Consider the following 25,576-nt stretch of genomic DNA (forward strand, 5'->3'; position numbering starts at 1 on the left):
TTTCTGAATAAAAAACGTTGAACTGCAATAGCATTGAGTGTCCTCTCTGTACTAGTACTTTATTTACTCTATGAGTCTGCCTACAGCCACCATGAGGAAAAGATCGGTCGCCATTTTTATTTTTTTGTCCCTCACCGGGTTTGAACCGAGGACTCCAAGCTCCATGTCGTGAATGTTTGTTTTTTTAAATTATTTTATTAAAATTTTATTAATTAAATTTTTTTATAAATTTTAAAATTTTTTCCATTAAAATCGGATAATAAATAAAGATTTTCAATATGGCGGCTGTAACGGAAATTTCGACGGTGACGTCATAATTCTAGATTACATCAGCAGCTTAGAGTGGCTAGCTCTTAGGACTTTTAAGCCGCTTTTAGGAATTTGTGTTCTTTCTAAGGCTGAAGTATTTTGAGGTTTTTCGAAATCCTAATTTTCGAATTTTTGAGGAAGAAAACGAGAAAATTTTCCTCAAAACAGGAAATTTTTAGTCATTTTGAGTCAATTTTGAGGAATTTTGAGGAATTTTTGAGTCCAAGATGGCCGCCGTGACGTAAAAGCTATCGGACACTAACCCGCCACCCGGCACTAGCGCCTGGCGTCTGTGCCAGGACATACATTCCTATACTACTGATGTTGTCTGGCTGACCACCACTTGGAAGTTGGATTATGCCTGAAGCCGCGGTCACACCCACCCGGGCACACGGACGGTGTGCAGAGCTTCAGAAAAAAAAGTAGCGATTTGAGAAAAATGCTCAAGGCAAGTGGTGTATGTTTACGAAAAGCATCTAAGAATATGTTGAGAGCGGAGTAGAAGTAGTTCTGTTTCCGTATTTCGTTATTAAATGTTTTTTTAAGACGAGTGAAAATGGCTTTAAAAAAATTAAAATAATTTTTAGGCATGAAACACCGGGCCGATATTTTTTAAAGCACTCAAGTGACTTGTATTACACATGTATCTGCATTTCTCCGCCATTCCTGCAATGTTACGGTTACCACTCAAATCTCATAGTTTTCCTACGCCTTCTGAGTAGAGACGATACGGTTCTAGAAGCACCAGCGAGCGTCGACCTATCATTCAGCCTCACTAACCCTTAACCATCATCAGGAGTGGTCGAACACTATTTACGCAATGTTTCACAATATGTAGATTGCGAGGTAGGCAGTGACTTCAGTGCGTCATTGCATGTCATGCCCTGACAATCTGTAACCACAAGTAATTGGAACAATTGAGCCCCCCCCCCCCCCCCTCTCCCTCAAACTGTATCTTATCACAGAGGTCGTACAGGTTAACTACTTGTTCAGGTACATAAAGAACAATTGTTTCAAATATCAGTATAAGATAAGAGTTGGCCGCATCCATTTTGATCGTGTTGGCACAGTGAGTATAACTTACTGTTTTTACAACCTATGATTGAGTGTGTGGTGCCGCATTGGCTTATACTCATGGCTAATCGAGTTATAAACAAGGCGGTTCCGCATACGGTGAAACATGACGAACTTTTCCCCTAGGTTTTCTGTGTGTGCTCCTACTTCCCTTCGCCATATGCACCACGGAACTACTCCACTGTAGAAAATAATTCCGTGTCCTAGGATACGCAGAATTTAATTTGTTTGTGTGTGGGTGTGTGTTGGTGTGTTTGTTTGTGTGTGTGTAGGTGTGTGTGTGTGTAAGGAAGTGGGATAAAACTATTTTTCCCGTTGTTTGTTTTAGAATTCTTTCCACATGATGGTGAGCCTTATATATATATATATATATTTTTGTTTGTGGAGAAGGGGGGTTTATGTATCACCCCATTCACCCCGCTGTGCTTGCGCCCTTGCGGTGTTGCCCTTTATAAATGTGGCAATCGGCAAAAAACAGCCAGATAAATGCATGAAAAACTTTAATAATTACGTTTTTGTTTTAGTTCATTAGAGGGAATAATTTATTCATTAACTAAATTTTTCTTATATTGAAATTTCAACTTTAAAAAAATGCAAAATCGTCAAATAATTTTTTTTTTATAAAACGTAGATTGTACTTAATTATATACCGGTGTAAATAATCAAACATTAAAAATATGTTATTTATTTAATGCTTTACACGCAGCAAATAATATTTTCTTTAATGTATTAACTAATGTATATTGTCGTGCCATTTAAGATTAAAATTATTTAAAAGTGTGCAGTAGTAAATAATGTAGGTCTGACGTCCGGTTACGTTGTGTGATGGTGGTGGCAGGGCCGGCGCGTCCATATAGGCGAACTAGGCAACCGCCTAGGGCGCCAAGTAGCTGGGGGCGGCGCAGCACGACACATAACAGCTGATATAATATGTTTAACGATTATTGAAACTAGATGAAAATGGTTTTTTGTAACAGTTTTGAATGCTTATATTGATATAAGTAATTATTTAAAGTCCACGGTGACCTGTTTATGATTTGTAATAAGTAAAAAAGTAAAAAAAAAAACACAAGCCTGCTTACATTTGATTGTTGACAAAATCTTAGGCATACATGATGTATTTTGAGGCAAGGAAATTTTTTTTTGGTATGTCCGGCCGGGGGAAGGGTGGCATTAAGGTTTTTCGCCTAGGGCGCCAATTTACCTTGCACCGGCCCTGCCAGTAAACTCCCTATAAAACTGTTGAATGGATTTTATGAAATTTGGAACCAGACTATATTTGTCCATATACTGTATTAAAATACCGTGGGGGTAATGCAATAAGTTGATAAATAAATTTTATAAAATTTTGTATTTTTTAATTACCAAGGCGCTGAGAACTGTGTGTATCCAGGAGAAGTTAGAAAGTAGCAAAGCATATTTGCTATGGATATTTCAGACATCAAGAATGTTGGAAAGTATATTTTTTTATTATTTTTGACATAAAATAATACTTTTTCCCTGCTTCTGTTGGTTTCCAAACGTTTCCAGAATACTCACGACATGGGATAAATACCTATATTAAAACATGCTCTCCCCAATAAAGTAAGAAGGTGTAAGTACGTTTTCATAATAACAAATCATGTCTCAGAAACTTATGAAACGAGAAGCAGAATTACTGGGTAGGATTAATCAACAGAATAATATGCTTAGCCTACTTATTTAACCATTTTAGAAATTTTCACACCTAAAGGCAAATGTTGATTTTATAACATACAATTATGTCTTCAAAACTAGTCATATAGAAAAGTGAGATATTAGATATGAATAATAAACATACGAAAACTAGTACACAAATTAATATCACGAATAAATAATAAAACGGGGGAACGAACCACCAAATCGTGAATTACATGTAAATTGTTATTCGTACATTGTTAGTTATGGATTTATAATAAATTATATCCTCCAGCTAGTAAAGCAGCTAATATACCAAAACATTTCTACCACTTTCTGAAATTATATTCCCAAGGGAACTAAACTGGGATGTGATTGGTTTTATTAAGATACTAGCTGCAATCCCCGGCGTCGCCCGGGCTGAACACAGGGTGATAAATTGTCCGCGAGTTAAAGCCAAATGGGTAGCGCCATATAACATTGTGGTGGGTATAGGCAAAATGACACGCAATAAACTGTTCGTATGTCTATGATATATGATTTACTGTTTACCCGTGGCGATCGGTTGAACGGTCCACTTGGTGTATTAACTTGCTTTTTGGTGTTATTACGGTTATATCGCAATTCACCATATAATTTTGTCCCTACCAATGAGTCAACACCACAAATTTTTCAATCAACCAAACTAAAAACCAAAATTGAGATCTAAAGCAGGGTTTTGCACTCTTACTCCAGCCAATTCCACGACTCCTCTTTGTCCCATATGTATTATCTTCCTGACCCATTATCATCACTTATCTGGCACACATTACTTATCAAAAAACAAATCAACACCATGTGAACAATTCTGACTGTCAGAAAATGAAAACTAATAAAATTTATATATATATCGCAGAGGCTACCGCCCCCTCGCCCCTCATGACCGCTTACCTCATCATACATGCGCGTGCATTACTTATACTTATTTGGCTACAACACTAATACTTACATTTTAAATATCACGATATCTTTTGAATGGAACGTCCGAATTGAATAATTCAAAAATTTCTAGAAAGGTATTGAATTCGTCTTGAATATGCAGTAATGTATTTTGATAAGGATTAATATCAAGGTACACAATAAAGAGTTTTTGAAGCGACGGCATTTTAATTATTTAAAAAAATAAAAGAAAACACTAATTATGAGATAACTACAACAGTTAGACATATGGTTACGTGATAATTTTTGAAGACAATTATATTTTCTACAAAGTGGCAGTACTTTGTTTTGTTCTATAATCAATAGGTTTCGCAGCGCACGCCGTGTAAGGATTTTTTCGGGTCATTTTTTTACACCTTGGGTTACCTTATTGGACTTTTAGTAAGTATCCGTAATGTTATTGATAATATTATATAGCCTATAGCCTTCCTCGATAAATGTACTATCCAACACTGAAATAATTTTTCAAATCGGACCAGTGGTTCCTGAGATTAGCGCGTTCAAACAAACAAACAAACAAACTCTTCAGCTTTATAATATTAGTATAAATATTTATGTCACTGAATATTCTGAAGTGTAAGGTAAACTTAGCATGAATAACATACATAAGAATTTAGATAGTGCACATTTTCCATTTTTTTATATTACACCCCTAAGATGTTAAATACAGTTAATTTTATTTTAAATAATTAAATATTATCTACCAAGCTAATAGATAGGAGGTAAGATATTATATAAAATATTAAACGTATACAAATGTCCAAATTCTTCATACTACTTTTAGAAAATCTACCCGAAAGAAAGTAAAGTTTGGTTTAATAGTAAAAAGAGTATTATCTTCAAAACTAGCCAAGAATATATATATGGATTTTTATATATAAAAAATAAATTCGAAACTCATTTTCACAGTTAATCAGAATTACAAATCAAAATGTGTGACATTGGTGTGCGTTTAGTTTTATAAAGAAAAACTTTCATCACAGAATATCTATACTAATATTATAAAGCTGAACAGTTTGTTTGTTTGTTTGAACGCGCTAATCTCAGGAACCGCTGGTCCGATTTGAAAAATTATTTCAGTGTTGGATAGTACATTTGTCGAGGAAGGCTATAGGCTATATTATATTATCAATAAAATTAGGGATCCTTACTAAAAGTCCAATAAGGTAACCCAAGGTGTAAAAAAAGACCCGAAAAAATCCTTACACCGCGTGCGCTGCGAAACCTATTGATTATAGAACAAAACAATGTACTACCACTTTGCAGAACATATAATTGTCAAAAAAATATCGCGTTACCATATGTCTAACTATTGTAGTTATCTCACAATTAGTGTTTTCTTTTATTTTTTAAAATAATTAAAATGCCGTCGCTTCAAAAACTCTTTATTGTGTACCTTGGTATTAATCCTTATCAAAATAAATTACTGCATATTCAAGACGAATTCAATACCTTTCTAGAACTTTTGAATTATTCAATTCGGACGTTTCATTCAAAAGATATCGTGATATTTAAAATGTAGGTATTAGTGTTGTAGCCAAATAAGTATTAAGTATTGCACGCGCATGTATGACTAGCATTGAAGACCTAATCTCTAAAGTGTACCCAGATGTAGTCCATATAGAAAACAAAGACTACCAGTGGATGTGTCAAAGGGCAATATTGGCAGCTAGAAACAGTAGCATTGACGACATCAATAACATGATACTGGGTAAACTTCCAGCAGATAGAGTGAACTACAGGTCCATTGATAAAGTAATGGATCAAGAAGATGCGGTACATTAACCACAATAATTTTTAAATTCTTTAAATCCGAGTGGCCTTCCCTCACATTCACTCAAATTAAAAACTGGCTGTCCAATTGTGCTGCTAAGGAATCTTAAACCACCAAATTTATGCAACGGAACCAGACTCCAAGTAAAATTCCTTCGCGATAACGTGATTGGTGCTACAGTATTGACTGGTCCAGCAGTAGGGCAAACAGTGCTGATACCTCGCATCAGTGGCGAGACGTGAGGTTTACATGAGGGGAAGCAATAACTCCGTTCACACCAAAACATGATGAGGTTGGGGGGGGGGGGGTCTGGGGGCCCTCCGCCGGGAAAATATGGATTTCAAGGTACAAAATGGTGCTATTTAAGTAGTTTTCTTAACTGAACATTGACTATTCCACAGGTAGAAAAATTGACATTTTTTTTAAATACATTATTTTTGAAAAATAATGATTGACATACATTATTCTGATAGAAAAATACCTAATCTACATTACTTATATACTAAGTGGGAGTGTAGTATCATCGTACGCCCACAAATCCCCCACGCACTGCCAGCCAACAGCCCGCGGGAGAGATGCGCGCGCCCCGAGAGACGACCGCCGACTGAAACGCGAAATCGCCACCTGCCGTGCCGAACTGTACCGGACATAGCCGAAGCAGTCGGCGGAAAAATTCCACCGTCTGCTTCGGCCATGTTCGCTCTAGTTCGGCAAGAAAGCGTTACCTCCGTAGCTTCTACCGCGTATTTTTCCAGCCAATCCCCTCCCTGAACCTTTGTACCATGCCACCCCCCTTCCGAAAGGAAACTACTGCGGCAGCCTTCCTGCTGAAAGCGGTCCTACCAGCGCTTCTAAACCTAGCAACGCTTCTAAAACAGCATGTTTTTGTGTCAACGAGTTCCTTTTTTATAGCGCACAGCGCACAGTATTGGGTCCCAAGAAGATAGTGTAAAAAATATATACACCTAACTGCACGAGCCAAAGTAAAATACTATTCTGAATAAAATATTTATTTAAAAAATACAATGTCTGGAAACTGCCTGGGCAAGCACTGCTTGCCTTGCTTGCCCTGACGAGACGCCACTGCCTCACATACCTATGATACCAACGGATTTGCCTTTTCTCTTTAAGCGAATTCAATTTCCGGTGAAGGTATCGTTTGCGGTAACAATTAATAAGGCCCAGGAACAAACATTTAAGTACGTAGGAATAGATTTACGCCAAGAGAGTTTTTCGCACGGGCAACTATATGTTGCTCTGTCGAGATCTGGTTCGGGAGAAAATCAATTTCTACTTCTGCCGGAAGACAAAACTAAAAATATAGTTTACGCAGAAGTACTTTAATATACCATTGGTTATGAGTCTTTTGAGAATAACCTAAAACTGTGCATCTACCATATTATCTCAGAAAGTCACAATACCCCCCAACAAAGTCCGCGCGGACAAAGTCGCGGGCACTGCTAGTACTAGAATATAAGGTAAGAAATTGAACATGAATTACATGCATAAAGAGTTTCGTAGTGTATCTTCAGCAATTTTTAAAAATTTGACTGTTAAGGATGTGACAAAGTGGTAGGTTTTGTTTCATTGTAATAAATATCTCTGCAGCGAAACAAGTGGGAGATAGTACATTGGACATGAATAGAGGAGAGAGAGAGACGCACGCACACGCACGAACACGCACACACGCACGAACACGCACACACGCTTCTACCTAAAAACTGTTCAAGTTATTTAATGGACTGTGAAATGCCTTTCAATGTATAATTTAATTTATCATTGAATCATTTTTTAACTGAGTTAATATATATCCTTGAATACAATAGATTGGATTTGTTGAATTGGTTCAATGAATACGTTAAGGTGTTCAAACATATTATAATATAATTATATTAGGAAACGACCAGGAGATCTGTCTGGGAAGTACGTAAACTACAAGGTCACTGTTTCTCCTTACAAAATTATTAATCACAGTTTTACCCTTGCACTTATAAGGCGATGATGGCGCCCAACTGTGAGCAAGGAATAATAGCAGTGACCAAATAATCATCAAATGGCGATGTCGCGGCCTCCACAAACACGCAGATGTCATGGACATTAGTGAAGTATTCGTGAATGCATAACACTTTTGTGTGTGTGTGTGTGTGGAGGGTAAAAAATAAAAGTAATTTTTTTCATGTTTCAACAGGTTTAGAAGCATAAAAGTTTATTCTGTTACGTAAGGGAAGACATAATTAAATATGTAATCGAGCTTAAGAGGATAGGAAAAGTCGCACCATGCATGAAAGACGAGAATGTAAGTAAATAATAGAATCTGAAAGACTTGACGGATTCGATGGAGTTGGTTTTGTAGGCTAGATATTTTCATTACGGAGACCTGAATGTAGACTACAAAAAAATTCAATACAGTTGTACAGGTTAAAAAAAAAATTCAAACTTTTTTTTATAAAATAAGGGTATAACCTATATATAATGTGTGTGTATGAAAAACATTTGGCTGTAAAATTATTTTAATTACATAAAAATATCTCTATAGTAACCAAATCAAAGAACGATACATATACAACAATTTGAAAATTATTTATACATTATATTATGCAATTGTAAAATAAAATCATTTAAGTATATTTTGTTCTAATATTTGGTAACTATAGAGGTTTTTCTAAATGTGATTCTAATAATGTTTCTGCCAATTTTGTTTTCATATTATTTTTTTGTTTAAAGCCCTTATTTTTTTTTTTTTTTTAACTTTGCAAATGGTTTTTAACAATACATCTATTTACTTTTTCTGTACATTCAGGTCTCCATAATAAAAACAACTTGCCGACAAAACAAACAAAATCTAATTCGGCCAAGTTGTTCGGATTCTATAATTTGTTTTACATTCTCATCATTCCTGCTTGATGCGACTTTTCCTATCCCTCTTAACATATCACCAACAAGGTGACCACGTGATAAAGAAAACACAACACGTCGTTAAGAAAAAAACTGGGGAGTAATTAGTAATGGCCTATGGTAGGGATGCATCCCAGAATTTACCTGGAGTGACTTCGAGAAACTTCAGACAGGAAGCCTAAATAAGGATGGAAGACCAGGATTCAAACGCGGATTACTGAGGAACGCGTCGTCCAATGTGTCCTACCGCTGCACCAACTTCCTCTGTGATGTCACGAGACCCCCGGCGCCGCCCTGGACGTAGCTCCACGCAGGCTCTTAACCAAAGACGAGACGTCAACGACCTGTAACACTTATGCAGTCCTCTTGTCATCGAGTCCCGCTGTGTGGCGAAACTGGGTTATTACGGACCACCCCGGTGTAAGCTGTCCGACTCGAGTCCAGGCCAGCACCAGCCTCGTCTGCCGCTATCCAGGTGGACCGTTCTCATCATGCTGGCCCATGACCATGTCAGCCCGGCACCTCCAATATCCAATCCAGTGCCCTGCTCGCCGAGGACTACGTTGCTCCCCGTATGGCCCGCGCATGCTCCGTCCACCCGCCCACATCACCGGCCAGCGGGAATCCGTCTCATGTAATATGCCCAATTAAAAAAAGTAACAATTTATTACAGTCCTAAAGAGTTTCATATCATTACATCTCTTGGAGTCATGCAAGTGAAAAGTTCAGGTCTTATTTTTAGGAGAAAGAATCCTCTCTGCTAATAAGGATTTATGTTTTCCACTGGTTATTGCTCAAACGTGTTTCTTAGGAAGTGCAAATCGTGTAATAGCAAAATGTTCATTGTCCTAATAATTGTTATAAAGTGTGCTGCCAATTAGCATTTTTGTTTCTCATTCTGTTTAACTATGCCAAATGAAACCTAATATTAATATTCTAATTAGGGACGGCCCATACTTTAAATGTTGTATTTAATTTATTTGTCAACCCATACGTTAAATAACTACTTATAATTTTAGTAGCTTTGGCGATACATATATTTATATTAAGTTACTTTTTTTAATCTGTTTGTTGAAATCATGTTTTGTTGATTTATGTTTACTTACTTAATAGTGAAATAAATATAGAGGCACTTATATATAAACGAAATCACATTGGTTATTCTTTTACGTTTGAAACTAAAAGATCCACCAGTCTCCCAAAGTTATGATAAGGGGACATTTAGGTTACACCAATGAAGAAGAGAGTATTTAGCAAAAGTGTTACTTATACAATTTTTGCCTACTTCGGTAACGATCATGGAGGTACTAGTCTATGGAGTGGGTGTCTGTTCTGAAGATGAAGTCAGCTGATTAGCTATTGGAAAGCAATGAATCCTAGCTGTAAAAAGTCTAATATCCCAGAATTTGTTTTTATTATTTTGAACGGAACTCGGTGGGTAGAAGCATAAAAGTGGCGCAATGTATTGAATATTTGTTTTAAAAAATGTACCAACACACATGCAAGGAATTAGCATTAGTCTATCCAGAATGACAAGGGAGGAGAGGGTTAGTTAATAATTTGAGTATGGCATCACCCGAAGTCTGTGGGTTCGTGACCCGTGTTGTTTCGGGGGGGGGGGGGGGGGCTGCAGTGAAAAAGGTTTGACTTTGCTCCGGAAGGGCGCCAGGCTAGCTCTTGCAGCTAGCAGACGATGTCTCGTGGGTCGCCGGCCCCAGCGTGACCCACTAGGCTCGGAGGCTGAGGTTTAATAAGCAGTTAAAATACACATTACACACACTGCGTCGCAGGTCAAGCCGAAAAGGATTTCTGAATAATATAAGTGTTTGGAACACACGTGGTTTTTTCTTTCTGTTAAGGCTGGCAATGGTACACGGTGTAGGCGTTGCGCCGACAGGACAACAGGGCACTTACAAATTAAAATTGGCACGTTGAGTGTACGTTACATGAAATAATGTGAAAATATACACTTACCGAACACGCTGCAGTTAAAGTTATACGTTTGCGTCATACTGAATGAGTGGTGGCTGGTAAAATTACAAATACACCGGACAAGACCAAAAAATAATACGTTAATATTTACTTGTTATTGAGAGTTAAAATATACACTTTGCACTTTACGTTACTTCAGATGAGACCTGGTGACATTTTTGCACGGATGTTTACTGGAGTCGGCCAGTACCGTTAAACTGATGTAATAACTATAGACTCTAACCGGCTATGGTCAGCCGCGAATTAACGTTAGTAACTACAAAATATGTTGATGTCGGCAGACGTATGCTTGACTGTTAATTAAAATGGTTGTCTGGAGTCGGTCAGCGCCGTAAGTTCTGGACCAAATGACAGAAGGATCACACGGCGTGTGAAGTTAATGACGGCCGGGTTAAGCCCTGCACCGTAAATGGCCCGGGGACGTGCGGAGGGGGAAAAGCAAAAATATTTAGAATGAAAAAACTATAATTACCAGAAGTACTGTAGTCAGTGAGAACAGCGGTGATGGCCCCATGCGTGACGATGCATCCGCCCCGGAACGCGGCCTGTGGAAGACTAAAGAATGACGCGGGGGGCGGAGACGAGAAAAAGGGGGAGGGAGTGAACAAGGTCGCCTCCCGCCAAACCACGCAAAAGAGCTAAAACTAATTTTACGTGAAACTTAATAACTAAACACTTCACACATCCCTAGAATAAAAACTCTAATGAAATTAAGTAGCTGAAAGCCTAAAAATGCAGTAGTTAAATTTTCATATAAATAAATAGTTTTAAAAACTTTGAATCAAAATGGAACTATCTCTGCTTGCTGTGACCACTCATGTACTATTTTGACCATAGAAAACACAATTAACAATATTGATTAGCCTAAGAATTGAAAAGAATTAGGGGAAAACACACACTGTACTTATTAGTTATTTGCATATTAACACTATGGCTTCTTTGACTCGTGTGGTCTGGTTTGAAGATACATTCCGCTTGCGGTGGAGTAGTACTGGCGGGGTGAGGACCGGGCTTTACCGCCGCAGGAGGTACCAAGTCAAGTATTAACATTGCAAAGTCTGCACATACCAACTCCCATACTTCTTACATCCGTAATCACGATTTTGATTTTAACGAATAAATGTATGGAAATTAATTTTTATATTTTAATATGTTTCAAACTTTTTAGTTTTTTAATTTATTTATCATACTTATGTATTTTTAATATTCGCCAGTTAACCTGAGGGTTAAGATACATTTATAAATTGGCCTTCTCATGTACAGATGTTAATTAGGTGTTCTGTGATTCATTTTAGGGCTGTGCTCTTCAAAGATGAACGGCCCAGGTTCCCGCATGATGACATGCATCTTCTCAGTAGTGCTGGTGACTTATGTTCTCCAAGAAGTTGGTGCGGGGGATTTACGACAAGTGACCGAACCCAAGATCCCAGCGACCTGTGTGTCTTTGAAAGGGACTGGCGGGACCGAGACATCGGTCCTCCAGAAAGCCCTCAGCTCCTGCGGCAAAGGAAAAGTTGTTCATCTGGCATCCGGTACATTCGTCTCCGGTCCGCTGACCATCCCTTCCGGAGTCGGCCTGTGGATCGACAGCGGAGCGGTTCTAAAGGCCAGCTCGGACCCAAAGCTGTTTGATAAAGGGAAAAATTTATGTGGCACGGTGAATACTGTGTATCATGGGTGCTATCCCTTTATTCACATGGTGAACGCAATTGGCAGTGGAATTTATGGAGAAGGGACAATCGATGGCCAGGGTGGCATCAAGCTGACCGGGAAAACCCAGAGCTGGTGGGACCTGGCCCATGAGGCAAAGTTGAAGAAGGAGCACCAGAACAACCCTTTCCTAATAGAAATAGAGAACTCGAAAGACGTCGTCTTGTACCAAATAACTATTAAAAATGGTCCTAACTTCCATGTCGTCGTAAGCCAGACCAACGGCTTCACGGCATGGGGGGTCACCATCGCCACGCCTTCCACGGCCGGCAACACCGACGGGATAGACCCGGCGGGGTCGCAGAATGTCACCATCGCCCACTGCACCATCAGCACAGGAGATGACAATGTGGCTATCAAGGCGAGCAACGGTCCGTCCAGACACATTTCTGTGCTGAACAGTCACTTCGGCTCGGGTCACGGCATGTCGATCGGAAGCGATATAAACGACGGGGTGAGTGATGTGACAGTCAATGCGCTGACGCTGCATGGCACAACCAACGGGCTGAGGATCAAGAGCGACCGGTCGCGTGGTGGCCTGGTTACCAGCGTCTCATACTCGGATGTCTGCATGCAGAACGTCGTCAATCCTATTGTGCTGGACACTGCTTACAGCCCCACTGCCACAGGAAACTTGATACCGGAGTATAAAGATATTACTTTCAACAACATTAGGGTATTAACAGCTGGAAAATTTACCTTCGATGGATATAGTGACGCGAAACCAATCCAAGTAACATTGAATAATGTACACATCAAGAAAGGTTCCAAGTGGGTGACAAAATATGCTAAGATTAGTGGCAAGTATTTTGAAGATGAAAATGGAAATAAATGCTAAAATATTAGGTTGAATATGTTTAAGAAATAATATTTTTTTAGAGAATGGATAAATTGTCATGATAACATATATTTTTAATGACTTCATGAAGTCCCCTCGAAATACAATTTGTTCTTAAAGTAAACCCCTTTCTTAATACATAGTTAATTATTAATGCATGTAGCTACTCCAGTAGAAAAAAAGATATTTTATGTATTGCAATTGAAATAATTGAATATTGAATTTATATTTAAATTGTTTTAATCATATATTGGTCTAGTATTCCTTTCCCTGGTACAAAATACAAGAACCATTCATTCCATTTCTTGTCAAAAATTTAATTGTGCAAGGTAGAGTAACATACTATTTTCTTTATTTTAAAATATCATTCTTAAGACCATATTTCAGATTTTTTTTATTTTTTTAAGGAAAAAAAAACTAGTTCATTCTCATTGCAACATTATAAGATTTAAATAAAGCTGCACTTTTCTTCAGAAATACTGAAAAAAAAAAATGTACAAATGAACCTTATAATGGCTTCTAAAGATTTGGATGTTGGTAATAAGTGATGTTGACTTCATTGGTTAGTGACATTTTGGGGTGGCCCATTCCTATCGGACCCAGCCTGGCTTCGTTTCTGTACGACTACATCATCAGTACTTAAGAATTTCAGCCAACACTATATGTCACCGAGCCAGGAACTTCAAAGATTAAAATGCGGTCAGTCTCTTAATGCTTAGATGAAGACTTAACACATCTCATCACAGTGCATTCTAATGACATTAATATCACCAGGATTATGTGCTTTTGTGTTAAGCAGCAGTAGTCGCTGAGTTATAATACGCAGGACATGTTGGGGATAAAGACTACTCAATTTACATATACACTTCAATATAATCAGGATTGTGTGATTTTATTCTAAGAAACAGTAGTCCCAGAGTTGTAATTCACAGGATGTGGTGGGGATTGAGACAACTCAGTTTACATACACACTTCTGTGAGGACCTGCAATCCAACTATCATTCCCGACCCTTGTCCAATGTCTTATGTTGTAATCAGCAAAGCAGTTTGTGCCGAGGCAATATCATCTTCACTATTGTCAACATGTTTGCAATGTTTACCAACAGGTTTTAGGTGACGTATTTTTTTATCTCAAACCATTTCTACCTTCACACAAAAAAATTAATTTTAAAATTATATTGTCACAAATGCCTACCGGTACCTTGAAACATTGGTAAATATTAATACAAATAAGTAAAAAAAAAGTACTGTACTGCTTTTATTTGGTGTAACTACATTGCTTTGTAAAGTTTAAGTTACCTAGTCGAGCCTTAGCTGCAAGCGTGAGCGATCACATTGAAGGCTTCCATGAGCTTCATAGGAAAGTGTCAGCAGGTGAAGTACTTTCACGAGAACCTTCAACCGCGTGTAACACAGTCCTTAAAAAATATGATAATACTATGAGCTGAGTAAACAGTGTTCAAAAGTGTGATCCAATTAATAATAGCCAAGGATAGTCACATTTCGTTTTAATCGTGGGCAATAGCCTCATGTAAGATCCTCATACAATTACACAAACCTTTTACATTGAAATTAATACTGATTAATTACCAAAGGAATATAGAGACAATTATATAAAATTAAGTAAGTATCCCATAGAACAAGAGCACTAGTACAATTGTCACGGCAAAATATGTGAACGTATTTTCAATATGACAAATACAATATTAGTATTGGATAGTATTGGCTAGTAAAGAATAATCTCTCGTTAAATTAACGTCAACAATTGCAAAAGAGTGACAACCCTCAATTATCGCAGCGACCAAGAATTACGTTAATACAGATAAATGCCTCATTAGACTTTACAAGACCCGTAAATGTAAATGCGGGCGTCCGCGGCTTAACCTACACTAAGCAAATGCAACTAGATTCAAATGCATAAGATATCAAAATAAAACCCACAATATGTAACAATTTAACACTACGTGATTACATACATTACGCAAAAGCGTAACACAAGCCCTAAACACGAGTAACGACATGACGGGGAGAAACGTCAGACAAAACACGAGTAGCAATGCAAGCTATTAATAAAAAAAACGTAAAGAGAAATTATGCCAAAGGTAATTTCAAAGGTGACGGCCGAATAAACAATTTAGAATACCTACCTTAAGAGTTTAGCTGTTACAAGTTACATGAATGTAAGGGTCACCACCTTACAAGCACTTACATGAAGTTCCCTGCTGTCACACTCACTACATTTAACTAACTGACCTACATACTGAATTCAGTAAATACCAGCACCGACTGGCTATAACAACCTATCTACGTGATTTGCTAACCAACAAGAAGAGCCTTCAAGGCAATACATGCAGTTTTAAGTAAAACCGAAGGCGCCACGCGAATGCGCGGACACCTCAGGAGGGGAAGTCAAGCACAGCACTAGACGCAGGAAGGGGGGAAAGGAGGAAGGGAAGGAGCGCCAATGCCCGCCGCGCGGCGCGAATTACAAACGCAGCGCACCGACCACTTCAACATTCTCGCTTCGTTCCTGCACCATGCCAAACAACAAGCAAACCTCAACACAGAACTCAGGTGTCGCCTTGACCGACTCCTTCTCCTTTAACGAGGAGAAGGAGCCGTTCAAGGTGATAAACGCAGCTGGGGCACAACTCCGCACAGGAGAAGGAGCTCAAGCTTATCTACGAGCCTCGCATGTCCCCTACCACAGCTATTCCAGCATATTGCATGGAAGTGGCCTGTCGAACCAAGTCTATGAAGAAGCTGCGGCAGCTGCTTGAAAACAGAAACTGCCTCCAAATCCCAATTTTGTAGTCCCTTCCACATGACCTGCAGGCCCTGCGAGTAGTGGTGGTGAGTGTGGGAACTTTGCAGGACCTAAAAGAAATCTGTGCCAGCGACTGTAATGTTGAGTTGCATTTCAGAAACCAGGCTGTCCGAGTGACTGCTGAACCTGTCAGGTATGTTTCATCGGAGCTCTATGAGACTATCCTGGCATGTGAGGTGGCCGCAAAAGCTGCACTCAGGCCAACCAAAAAGCACCAAAATGGCAGAACACAAACATCACCACCTGCTGCCACAAGAACCAAGATGTCCCTGTCTAAAATCACTGTGGTGAGAGCAGAAGTGGGATCACAAATCGTTGATTTAATTAATGATAGAGGTTATACTGCTGCCCTGCTTGCCACCCCTGAGAGCACGCCACCCCCATCCATGCCTTGGTCCCACATGGCGACACAGGCCGCCCCTACCCATAACAAAGGGACGACCTAAGCTGCGCGGGCCACGAGAGAGCTACCTGATTATGATTGCAGCAGTGGCTACAGACGAAGAGCGAGCCCTCTCACTTTGTCGTCCTTCTGGGTGGCAGAGGGGCTAGGGTTCCGACTGAAAATGTGGCCGCAGCCCTGCGTGGAGCATGCCTGCCGTATGCTGGCAGATCACTAGCCGGGCCACAAGACACTGTTATGGCCTCTATCATGTGGCCTACACGTCCACTCACGAGGCCTGTTGACTTCTGTAGGCTGATGTCACTTTCCAGTGTACCCACCTCGCGGTGGAGGAGTCGCACATTAAGCAGCAGCAAGCAAGATGGCGAAACCCCAAGATCCTGCAGCAACACACCGAGCAAGGGAGTGATGCAGCTGGGAGAAATGCTAGCTGCAGTGCTTCCCCGCCTGCCTAGGTACACATGGATTCAGCTGTGGGTTGAGAGGACTCTTCCCGTCAGCAGGCTTTGCCCACACTTCTGGTAAAGGGAGGAGTGAAGTGGTCTACAATCTTAGAAAACTCCAGCTTAAATATCATACCTAATACAGAAAACATACAACCTAACTAAACATTTGTGGCAAATAATTAAACATCTGCTCTCTGCACAGCTACCTCCATGCTTAGATAATCTAAACACAAAACCCACCCATTTAAACATGTCTCCAAAAATTATATACTTTATTTTTAGATTACCAAAACCTAAACTTAAATTTTACAACTGTAAAAAATAAATTCATACAACTATCCCCTGCAATCAATTTAACAACTGCTAAATGCACACATGTTATCCTTTTTACCAACACATCATAATTAAAATAGTTACACATCTCAACACTAGAGGTTAGGGGCAGCAATCTGCTACCTGGTACTCCTGGGGGACTATGCGGTTCAATGCAATAGTTTAGCATTGGCCTTTGGTTCCACAATAGTTGTGGTGATAGTTTAGTGGCAGCCAGCAATGGCTGTCCGGGACTGCCTCATGAAGCAAATATTCTGAGCTAGTTAAAGTTAGTTCAATTCATGTTTTATAATAACTTAATTTAAAATTAGAAATTACTATGGAAATACCAAATTACTTGTATAACATAAGCTTCATGTTAACTTGAAAAAGAATCAGCTTTTGGGCTGTCGTCGTCCCGCCGAAGGCCGTAAAGCCCAGCCTCCACCCGCCAGTACTGAACCCCTCTAGCGGAACGCACCCCTAGCCCACCCCCACGCACGGAGATGTGGAGATGGTCAGAAGGCAGTTCTCCTCCGCCCTTTACCACGTAAACCCGCGCTTCACGAGAGTTCCGGCCACACCGTCGTGAGCCGTACACGCAGCCGCAGATGGGACGGAGTGAGCGTGCGAGTAGTGAACGTGCAAGTAGTGAACAGTGACTCCAGTGAACCAGTGCTAAGTGAGTATTGTTTTCCTGCCGACATAAGCAGGACTACCCATTCACTGCTAGTTGTGGTTCGTACACGTGTACCACCGCTGACGACCCTAGTGGGACACGCGGGGGCGAAACACCAACGACCCACAACGACGAGATAGCCTGGCGCCCTTCGGGAACACTCATGCCACCAGTCCCCTCTAGGATCCACCAGGTCTCATGTTTGAGACTGCAGGTGATGGCAGGGCTAATTTCACCACCCCCATTTAAGAATTTTAAAAAGGCTTAACAACACTTAAGTTTAATTTAATGTCCAATTGCCTTCCACACCAAAAATGTACTCGAGTTTAACTTTAATGCTTAATTTCGTTCGTTTGACTTCTTAACTGTAATTTAGAAAACCCGAAAATGGTAGCACAATAGTGTCAGCTGATACCTGAAGATGAAAATAAGGTATGTAAATATTCTCAATTTTTTAAGCAACAAAAACTATTTAAATATGATGATAATAATTTAAATCAAGTTTTTAATTAAATAAATAATGTGCTAAACAAAAGTGAATTTTTTCTTGTGTTTCCTTCAAACACATGTCGCATATATTATTTTTATGAAGACATATTTTACAATATACAATTATGTGAATTTTTAACACAAATAAGTCTGTATTATAATTTTAATAACATTTCATAGATTTTTATTGTGGTAAAAGTTATATCTTGTTAATGTGGCTATCTTTTTTTTTCTCCTTTGCATTAGTTTGATACAAACAAGAACCATTATATTCCAACAATTTTACTTTCCAATTATGTGTTCATCAGTATTGCAAGGACCCTTTCTATTTATTCCACAAATCTTAATACAAAATTCTTGGAAATTTTTATGAGTAGAATATCTCATTTATCTCTCACATGTTTAAGTGCCGTGAATAAAGAAATACATATTTATTGAAAACAAAATTTTACAATTTGACGCCACCCGTCTGTGCTCTCGTCACTCAGGCCGTTATGAATCATCAACACTTACCCAGAAGCATGTGCGACGAACGCGCCTGTGCGCGCAGCGGAGTGCCGATGTGAGCAGTGCGCGAACGCTACGAAGATAGTGCCGCCACCAGCCACGTTGGCCATATCACTCCACCGGGTGTGGCAAGGAGCTTCCGCCAAACTACGCAAAAGGGTTCGTGTATTTATATCCAGGGACAGACTTAAACTTGTAACGCCACTCCTGCTGCCTGGTTAAGTTTTGAGTGAATTTTAAGTTGAAAATGATCTCAGGGGGCAAAAACGGGGATTCAATCTCGTGGCTGCAGGCAGGAGTGCGTCGCGATTTTAAACTACCTGGGCTGTTCAGGCCACCCAGGACGCCTTGAAAATAAAAGGAAAACCGACTGGAAAGATACTGCACTTTATTAAGACTGTTACACTTGCTTGCCCAATGCCTGGCCGAGTCTGTTGTCAGACCGTCGCTTCACGATAGGTTCAATACAGGATAGATTGCAAACTCGTGTCTAATTATTTATCCTGTGACCGTGGCTAACATGAAGGCTGCGGCAAACTAACGCGGAGCTGATATACTGCAACTGTTTATGTGGTGAATGACGTTAAACATATAATAACAGCAATATATAATCAATGTTCCTACACGTGATTGCAATCTAACCCACTACAAATGTGAATGCTTCGAAATGTGCATAAGCCCAGCTAGATTAAAACATACTAGAGTCACAGTCACTTCTTACAGGTTAACAAAGTTATATCTTGGTTAGATTGCAAATACGTATATGACACAGTTAAAATCAACTAAATTGAAGACACGTATATATTAAAGAGTTAGTACATGACACACAAGGCTTGCTAGGAGCCCTTAACCAATAACGATTCACTGGCGTCGAAGCCTGGAAACTGTGTATGTCTCAAGTCTGCTGTCCTAAAGTTTAAGACGTGAAAAATTACGTAGAAAGTTGAAATATCCCTGTTGGGATTAAAATGAATTATGTGAAGAACCGCACGTAAGGACATACGGCTGAGTGGGGTCGGGCGCAAAGCTAAATGAAAAGATTTGATAAACTTACAACTATTGCGATGAACTGGACATGGTGTGAAAACTGTAGGCTCTGCGTTCGCGGAGAGACCGACCCCTGTGAGCTCCCGACGGCAACTGGCGCGAGGGCGCCACGCGACCTCACGCCAAGACGCTTGTAGCGCGGGAAAACAGCTCTCACTAGTTTTGGACTTAAATGATATTTTTGATATTAAATGATTATTTAACAATTGCACATAGATTTCATATTATTACAGTATCTTTTAATTGTTATTAATTTGGTTCTTTTAAAATGAAGAATTACTGATTTAATTATAATTAGCGCATTGCCACACCCAGCCGGGCACCGTAGTTGACATTGTGTTCGTTGCGGCACACTTTCACTCACACGGCGGACATCACGCTCGGGCGTGTTCATTGCACTTACGAGTAAGTGTTGTTGGGATGTAACGGCCTGTGCGATCCAGAGGGAGCACCGGCGGTTGGCGTCACTTGTAACTGCTTTGAATTGCTTTTGTCATAAACATAGATTATTCAATGTGCGACTATGTCGTATAACTGGCCGCTTCTGTTTTCCAGTGCTCTGTGCTTTTTGGCAGCAGTAAGCGCCCCCCTCCATCCCGGCGCTGGGAAGGGAGTCAGTCGCCGCCGGTAGCTGACATGGGTAGCTTCCACGCTACCCGGGAGCAGCTTTTTCACACGCGAACGGCATGTAAGGGGAAACGTCCGTCATGTCGACATAGTATTGTTCATCTGCGCACGTTCAGCAAAACGACAACTGTGCCATAAATATATTGTCGCAGTGTCGTGTATTCACTTCAATATTAGCGTCAGAGACTTCGTGCCATGCGGTAACATCGCCACATCACTCGTCGGTAAAGGACCTCCATGAGCAACGGAATCGGTGCCACCACTGGAAGGGGACGCGTTAGTGCGAAGACAGATATCCGAAAACGGAAACGGCCAGGAGTACGACAGCACTGTGTACCTCGTGTCAGTGAGAATAAACCCCTGTAATTTGTCTGTGTATTCACCTTTTAATTTAATACTGTGTCCAGTGTAGCTTGAACACCCCAGGTATACTTCCAGTCGGCACGCCTCTGCCTCCGGTCACGTGGCTGAACCGAACCCTGTCACCCACATATTTTCTTACAGACTTAATTATAACAGGAAGGCAGACTGAGCGCTGTCAAATTCAACCTAAGCAAGAGAGTTCGAAAGGTAGAATTTTATTTCATTTATTACTTATGACTTATATCTAAATTTTACATTCATATTTAAACACATCGTAAAGACATTTTTTTAAATTTTATTACAGCTAGGTATACAATATTATCTAACATAAATAACTTACTAATAACAACATTTGGGATGCTTTAGAAAATATATGTTTGGAAAATTAAAAATTGGCCAAAGAATTACAATTAAGCTTATTGCATTTGTTATAAAAAAATACAAAACGTCTTCATTTAATCTATTTAGAAAAATTAAAAAAAAAAAATACACCATTTTAGGTACCCAAATGTGTTTGGAAAAGCTTCTCATTTCATTCATACGTAAAATATGTATATTTATGCCAAACTTAAGTTTCTATGAACATAAATAATAACAAATAAAATTGATGTCACCCATCAGTGCTCCTCTCATCACACAGGCCTTTATGCATCATCAACACCAACGCCAACCGTTAGTGCTCCTCGAATCCGCACAGACCGCTATGGCGCGTCGCCGCCTCACCCCGAGCTGTGCGACGTGAATGCACCTGGGTGCAGGTTGGTGCAACGCCTCGAACACAAACTGCCCCGCCTAATCGACTGTCGCCTGCGCGATAGTCGACCACGGGGGTACTGTGAGGTGACCTAATTATCTGGACTTTGTAATTAACTTTCAGCGCTCTTGAAAACGACCTTAATTGAGTAACGGCTATGGTTAAATGGTATTTGTAATTCTGGACTTTAGAACGATCAAGCGGCGTGCATGGCCTGGGATTACTTTTGCACACGACACGTTTTCGCTAAAGCGAGGCTGGGGAGTCGTCCAGATGCCACAGCCATCGCCAGTTGATCACCGCCCTCCAAGGAGTCTAGTCGCGGGTCGCCCGCGGAGCCTCTCGACCTCCGCCCTTGCCGTCTCTACCGGAATTGATGAGTTTTTAAACCCGTCAGCTCCGAGCCTCACGGACAGCCTGGCTAGTCGACCTGAGTTCACAAATAGCCTTACTTAATTTGTGCTCATCACCGGAACTCCCCATGTTACGTGGATCCTTGAACTGTGCATAACTTCAATGTAGTGTTACTTAAATTCCGGAATTGTTTAATTACGATTAGTGTAGTGTGAAGTGTGCACGGAACATTAGGGTAGCGCAGCACAAGTCCCATCAGAAACGTGGCCTGTAGAGCCCCGCTCCCAGTAAGCAGGCCGTGCACTACGCAGCGCATGTAGAGCGTGCCTTGTAATAAAACACTCCAAATTGAGCCTCCGCGTATCTGTTACATCGCCCGTATCATAGCGTTCCTGGTGGCTAAAACAGCCGGGGGTAACTCTGGCTGAACGTCCCTTACTGCCTGCCGGCCACATGGCGACGTTACGCCCTGAGCCAAGAGTCTCGGCTACGCACTAGCATGTTGTTAATATTGCTATTTGGCGCCCAAAAACAACACCACACCCTTAATATCACCTCGGCAGAAGGCAGAAGGAGTCAAATGGCGCCCACCTAGTTTGGAAACATAACAACGCCGCAAACGCCATCCGAGTCGCAGAAAATCCGGCAGAGTTACGCATAGGAACAGCAAAAAGCGCCAGGGTAATCAGGCCACACCACCCCCCTCCCGCCCGCAGATCATTCGCTCACTCCCTCCCGCATTCCAAGGTTCCACACCACCCCCCTCCGGCCAACAGATCATTCGCTCACTTCCTCCTTCATTCCACGGACCCACCAAACCCCTCGCGGGAGAGTGGACTGCCCCGACCGACCGCTCGCCAAGGACAAACGAGCATGCCCGAAGATCACCGAGACGCCAGAGTATGTCACCACCCGCGGCCGCGTAAACAACCGCGAGGCACGTGCGTGCGGGCAAGACCGCTTGGTCGTAAGAGCAAGGGGGCGCACCCCTGGATCTGCTCACGCCCGCCTCCGACGTTTCAACACTACGCTCGGGTCGGACAGCCGCAGATCGCCCATGGACAAGAGGCCGGACATAGCCATCACCACGGAGAGCTATTGCGCCGGGTGCGGCAAGCCGCACACCACCAGCCACAGCACCGGTGAGTACCCCCACCTGTACTGCACCTGCGAAACGGTACGCGTCACGACTAAGGGGCAGCCCTGAACCCAAGCGGGTCCCCAGTGTGCCACTGTCCACTGTCCCGGTTACCTAGGCGAGGTAGCGAAATGCCAGTAGTGTGGAACATTTAAACACCGCGCATGCGCAGACGCGATGGAGTTTGTAAATTTCCGGGACGGACTTTTTATGTGTGGGGGTGCGAGCGACGTGCACGAGGACACCCAGGGGGTCAGCTAGCTACCATGTCCCGCCCCCCACCGGTCCTATTACTCTCCCAGAGTTCGTGGGCCTCAACCACGAGGATCTGCGCGTGGTTTTGCGAGCATGCGAGGCGAGGCTCGTGCGGCACCAGATACCGAGTGAAGAGCGCGCAGCTGCGCAGGAAGGCGCGCGAGTGGTGGGCCCAGGCGGGCAGCTACGACGCAGTCTGGGAGGACTTCACCCACCAGCTGGAGGCGCGTTTCAATGACACCCGAGCCCTGAACACATGTCAGAGTGAGATGTTCAGCTGTCGCCAAGGGGACTGGCAGGCGGTGAAGACATTTGTTTATAACAAGCTCAAACTATACTGCCACCTAACATCCGGGTGTCAAACTAGCGGCATACTTCCCTTCATAGTGGAGCTAGTTTTCCCCGAACTTCGCCCATTCTTGCGCGAAGCAGTGACTCGCGGGCTGGACATTTTCCTCGCACGAGCACGAGCCGTTGAGCATGACCTCAAATCATCTCGTGGTGCCAAGGGCGTCGCGACGCCCTGGTCAGCCCCTTCCACCAAGGCAGCGGCGCGCGCAGAGGACGAACGTGGCATAGAGCCGCACAGGTCCACCGCCGCCGAAGGGCAACTACCGGCCCACCAACCCGCCCACAATGGGGGAAGGGATGCCCCTACCAGGCCCTCCTCATCGAGGCTCGGTACAGATGCATCGCTATGACCACCACGGGGGAACACAGGGCGCCCAGGACAGCCGGCCACCCCGCTGCCGCTTCTGCGCGACAGAGCAGTACCACTGGCACATGGTGTGCTCGACCCGCGAGGCAGTCTGGCGAATGTGAGGGGGCGTGGTAAAGCTCCCGGGAAACTTGTCTAGGGGGCAGTGACGTAGCTGGCCACCAACCCCCAATTAGCCGCCCAGATCCGCCATGAGACACACCTGGTGCCGCGGAACAACCAGGCCGCCAAGCTCGCCCACCTATCCCATCTGGGGGGGCCGCCTCACCTTTTCGCGATGTTCGTGGCCCCCCCCAGGTCGCCGGCGAGCGATGCCGCCCACCTGGCATCGCGCCGCCCCCGCACGCTGCTGCGGGGGCCACGCAACCGTCGCCCTACCCACTTGGTACTGGTGGGGGCATCTCGCCCCATCGTTCGTGGCCTGCCCCAGGTCGCAGGTGAGCGACGCCGCCCACCTGGCATCGGCGCCGCCCCCGCACGCTGCTGCGGGGGCCACGCTGCTGCGGGGGCCACGCTGCTGCGGGGGCCACGCAGCTGCCATCTCACCGAATTGGCGCGGGTAAGGGCAGCCCACCTAACCCTCTCACGGCCTGCCCCAGGTCGCCGGCGAGCGACGCCACCCACCTGGCATCGGCATTGCCCCAGCACACTGCTGTGGAGGCCACGCAGCTGCTGTCTCACCCTCCTGGTGCAGGTGGGGGCAGCCTGACTCACATGTTCGTGGCCTGCCCCAGGTCGACGGCGAGCGACGCCACCCCCACACGCTGCTGCAGGGGCCACCCAGGGGTGTCGGCCCAGGCTGGGCCGAGTGGGGCCCGAGGCTGTTGCGCTGATACGCATCCTGGTGGAGCTGAATAGCCAGCCCATCACCGCACTGGTGGACACCGCGGCCACGCATACCTATGTCGCTGCCCACCACATCCCTGAGGCGGACCTGGTGCGGGAGGTCGACATCGTCCAGCTGGCTACCACTGAGGCCAGCACGTTCACGACGGGGCGTGCCCAGGTAAGGGTCGGCATAAGGGATTTTGTGAGTAGCACCAATGCCCTAGTGGTGCACGATCTCCGTGACGACCTGATCCTGGGGCTGCCCTGGTTGGAGCAGGAGGACACCACCGTCGAGGTCCAGGGGAAGCGGGTCCATGTGGGGACCAGGGGCCGACTGACAGTATATGGGCTCAACCACAGGTCCCCGCCAATGCGGGGAGAGCCCCTCCACCTGGTGGACCTCTGCCATGGTGTAACCTCCGTAAATGTACCCATGTTTGATGCGGTCTTGGGGAAGCAGCCCCAGGTGTTTGCCGCCGCGGACCTACTGCACCGCACCACTATCACAGAACAATGCATACCAACGATACCATACCAGCCCCCTTCGAGAAGCCATTTGGGTTTGTACCTCGCGAGCAGCTCGCTATCAGGGACCAAATCACA

At 42.9% G+C, this 25,576-nt stretch overlaps 2 protein-coding genes across 4 annotated transcripts in view; one reads left to right on the forward strand and one right to left on the reverse strand.

The window, feature by feature from the left end:
- The window catches only part of LOC134527715 (endo-polygalacturonase-like), an 87,433-nt gene extending 67,402 nt beyond the window's left edge, over window positions 1–20,031 (reverse strand). Inside the window, exons 1-3 of one of the 3 annotated variants that reach the window (XM_063360630.1) lie at window positions 19,944–20,027; window positions 18,896–19,036; window positions 11,151–11,223 (exon numbers count right to left, since the gene is read on the reverse strand). Coding sequence is in view for 1 of the 3 variants with exons in the window: in XM_063360628.1 (XP_063216698.1) it covers window positions 18,896–18,905 (10 nt within the window). In the remaining 2 variants the exon portion in view is untranslated. Of the gene's footprint in view, window positions 1–11,150; window positions 11,224–16,543; window positions 16,837–18,895; window positions 19,037–19,943 lie in introns of those variants that run through there. The other 2 variants (XR_010074254.1, XM_063360628.1) reach the window with 2 other exon arrangements.
- On the forward strand, window positions 1,329–13,454 carry LOC134527716 (endo-polygalacturonase-like). The gene is made up of 2 exons (XM_063360631.1): window positions 1,329–1,378; window positions 11,974–13,454. The coding sequence occupies exon 2, from the start codon at window positions 11,991–11,993 to the stop codon at window positions 13,224–13,226; it is 1,236 nt and encodes a 411-aa protein (XP_063216701.1). The 5' UTR covers window positions 1,329–1,378; window positions 11,974–11,990; the 3' UTR covers window positions 13,227–13,454.
- Window positions 20,032–25,576: the final 5,545 nt, after the last annotated feature.

The sequence above is a fragment of the Bacillus rossius genome, chromosome 1 (genome assembly GCF_032445375.1).
Source record: "Bacillus rossius redtenbacheri isolate Brsri chromosome 1, Brsri_v3, whole genome shotgun sequence".
NCBI classification, from domain to species: domain Eukaryota; kingdom Metazoa; phylum Arthropoda; class Insecta; order Phasmatodea; family Bacillidae; genus Bacillus; species Bacillus rossius.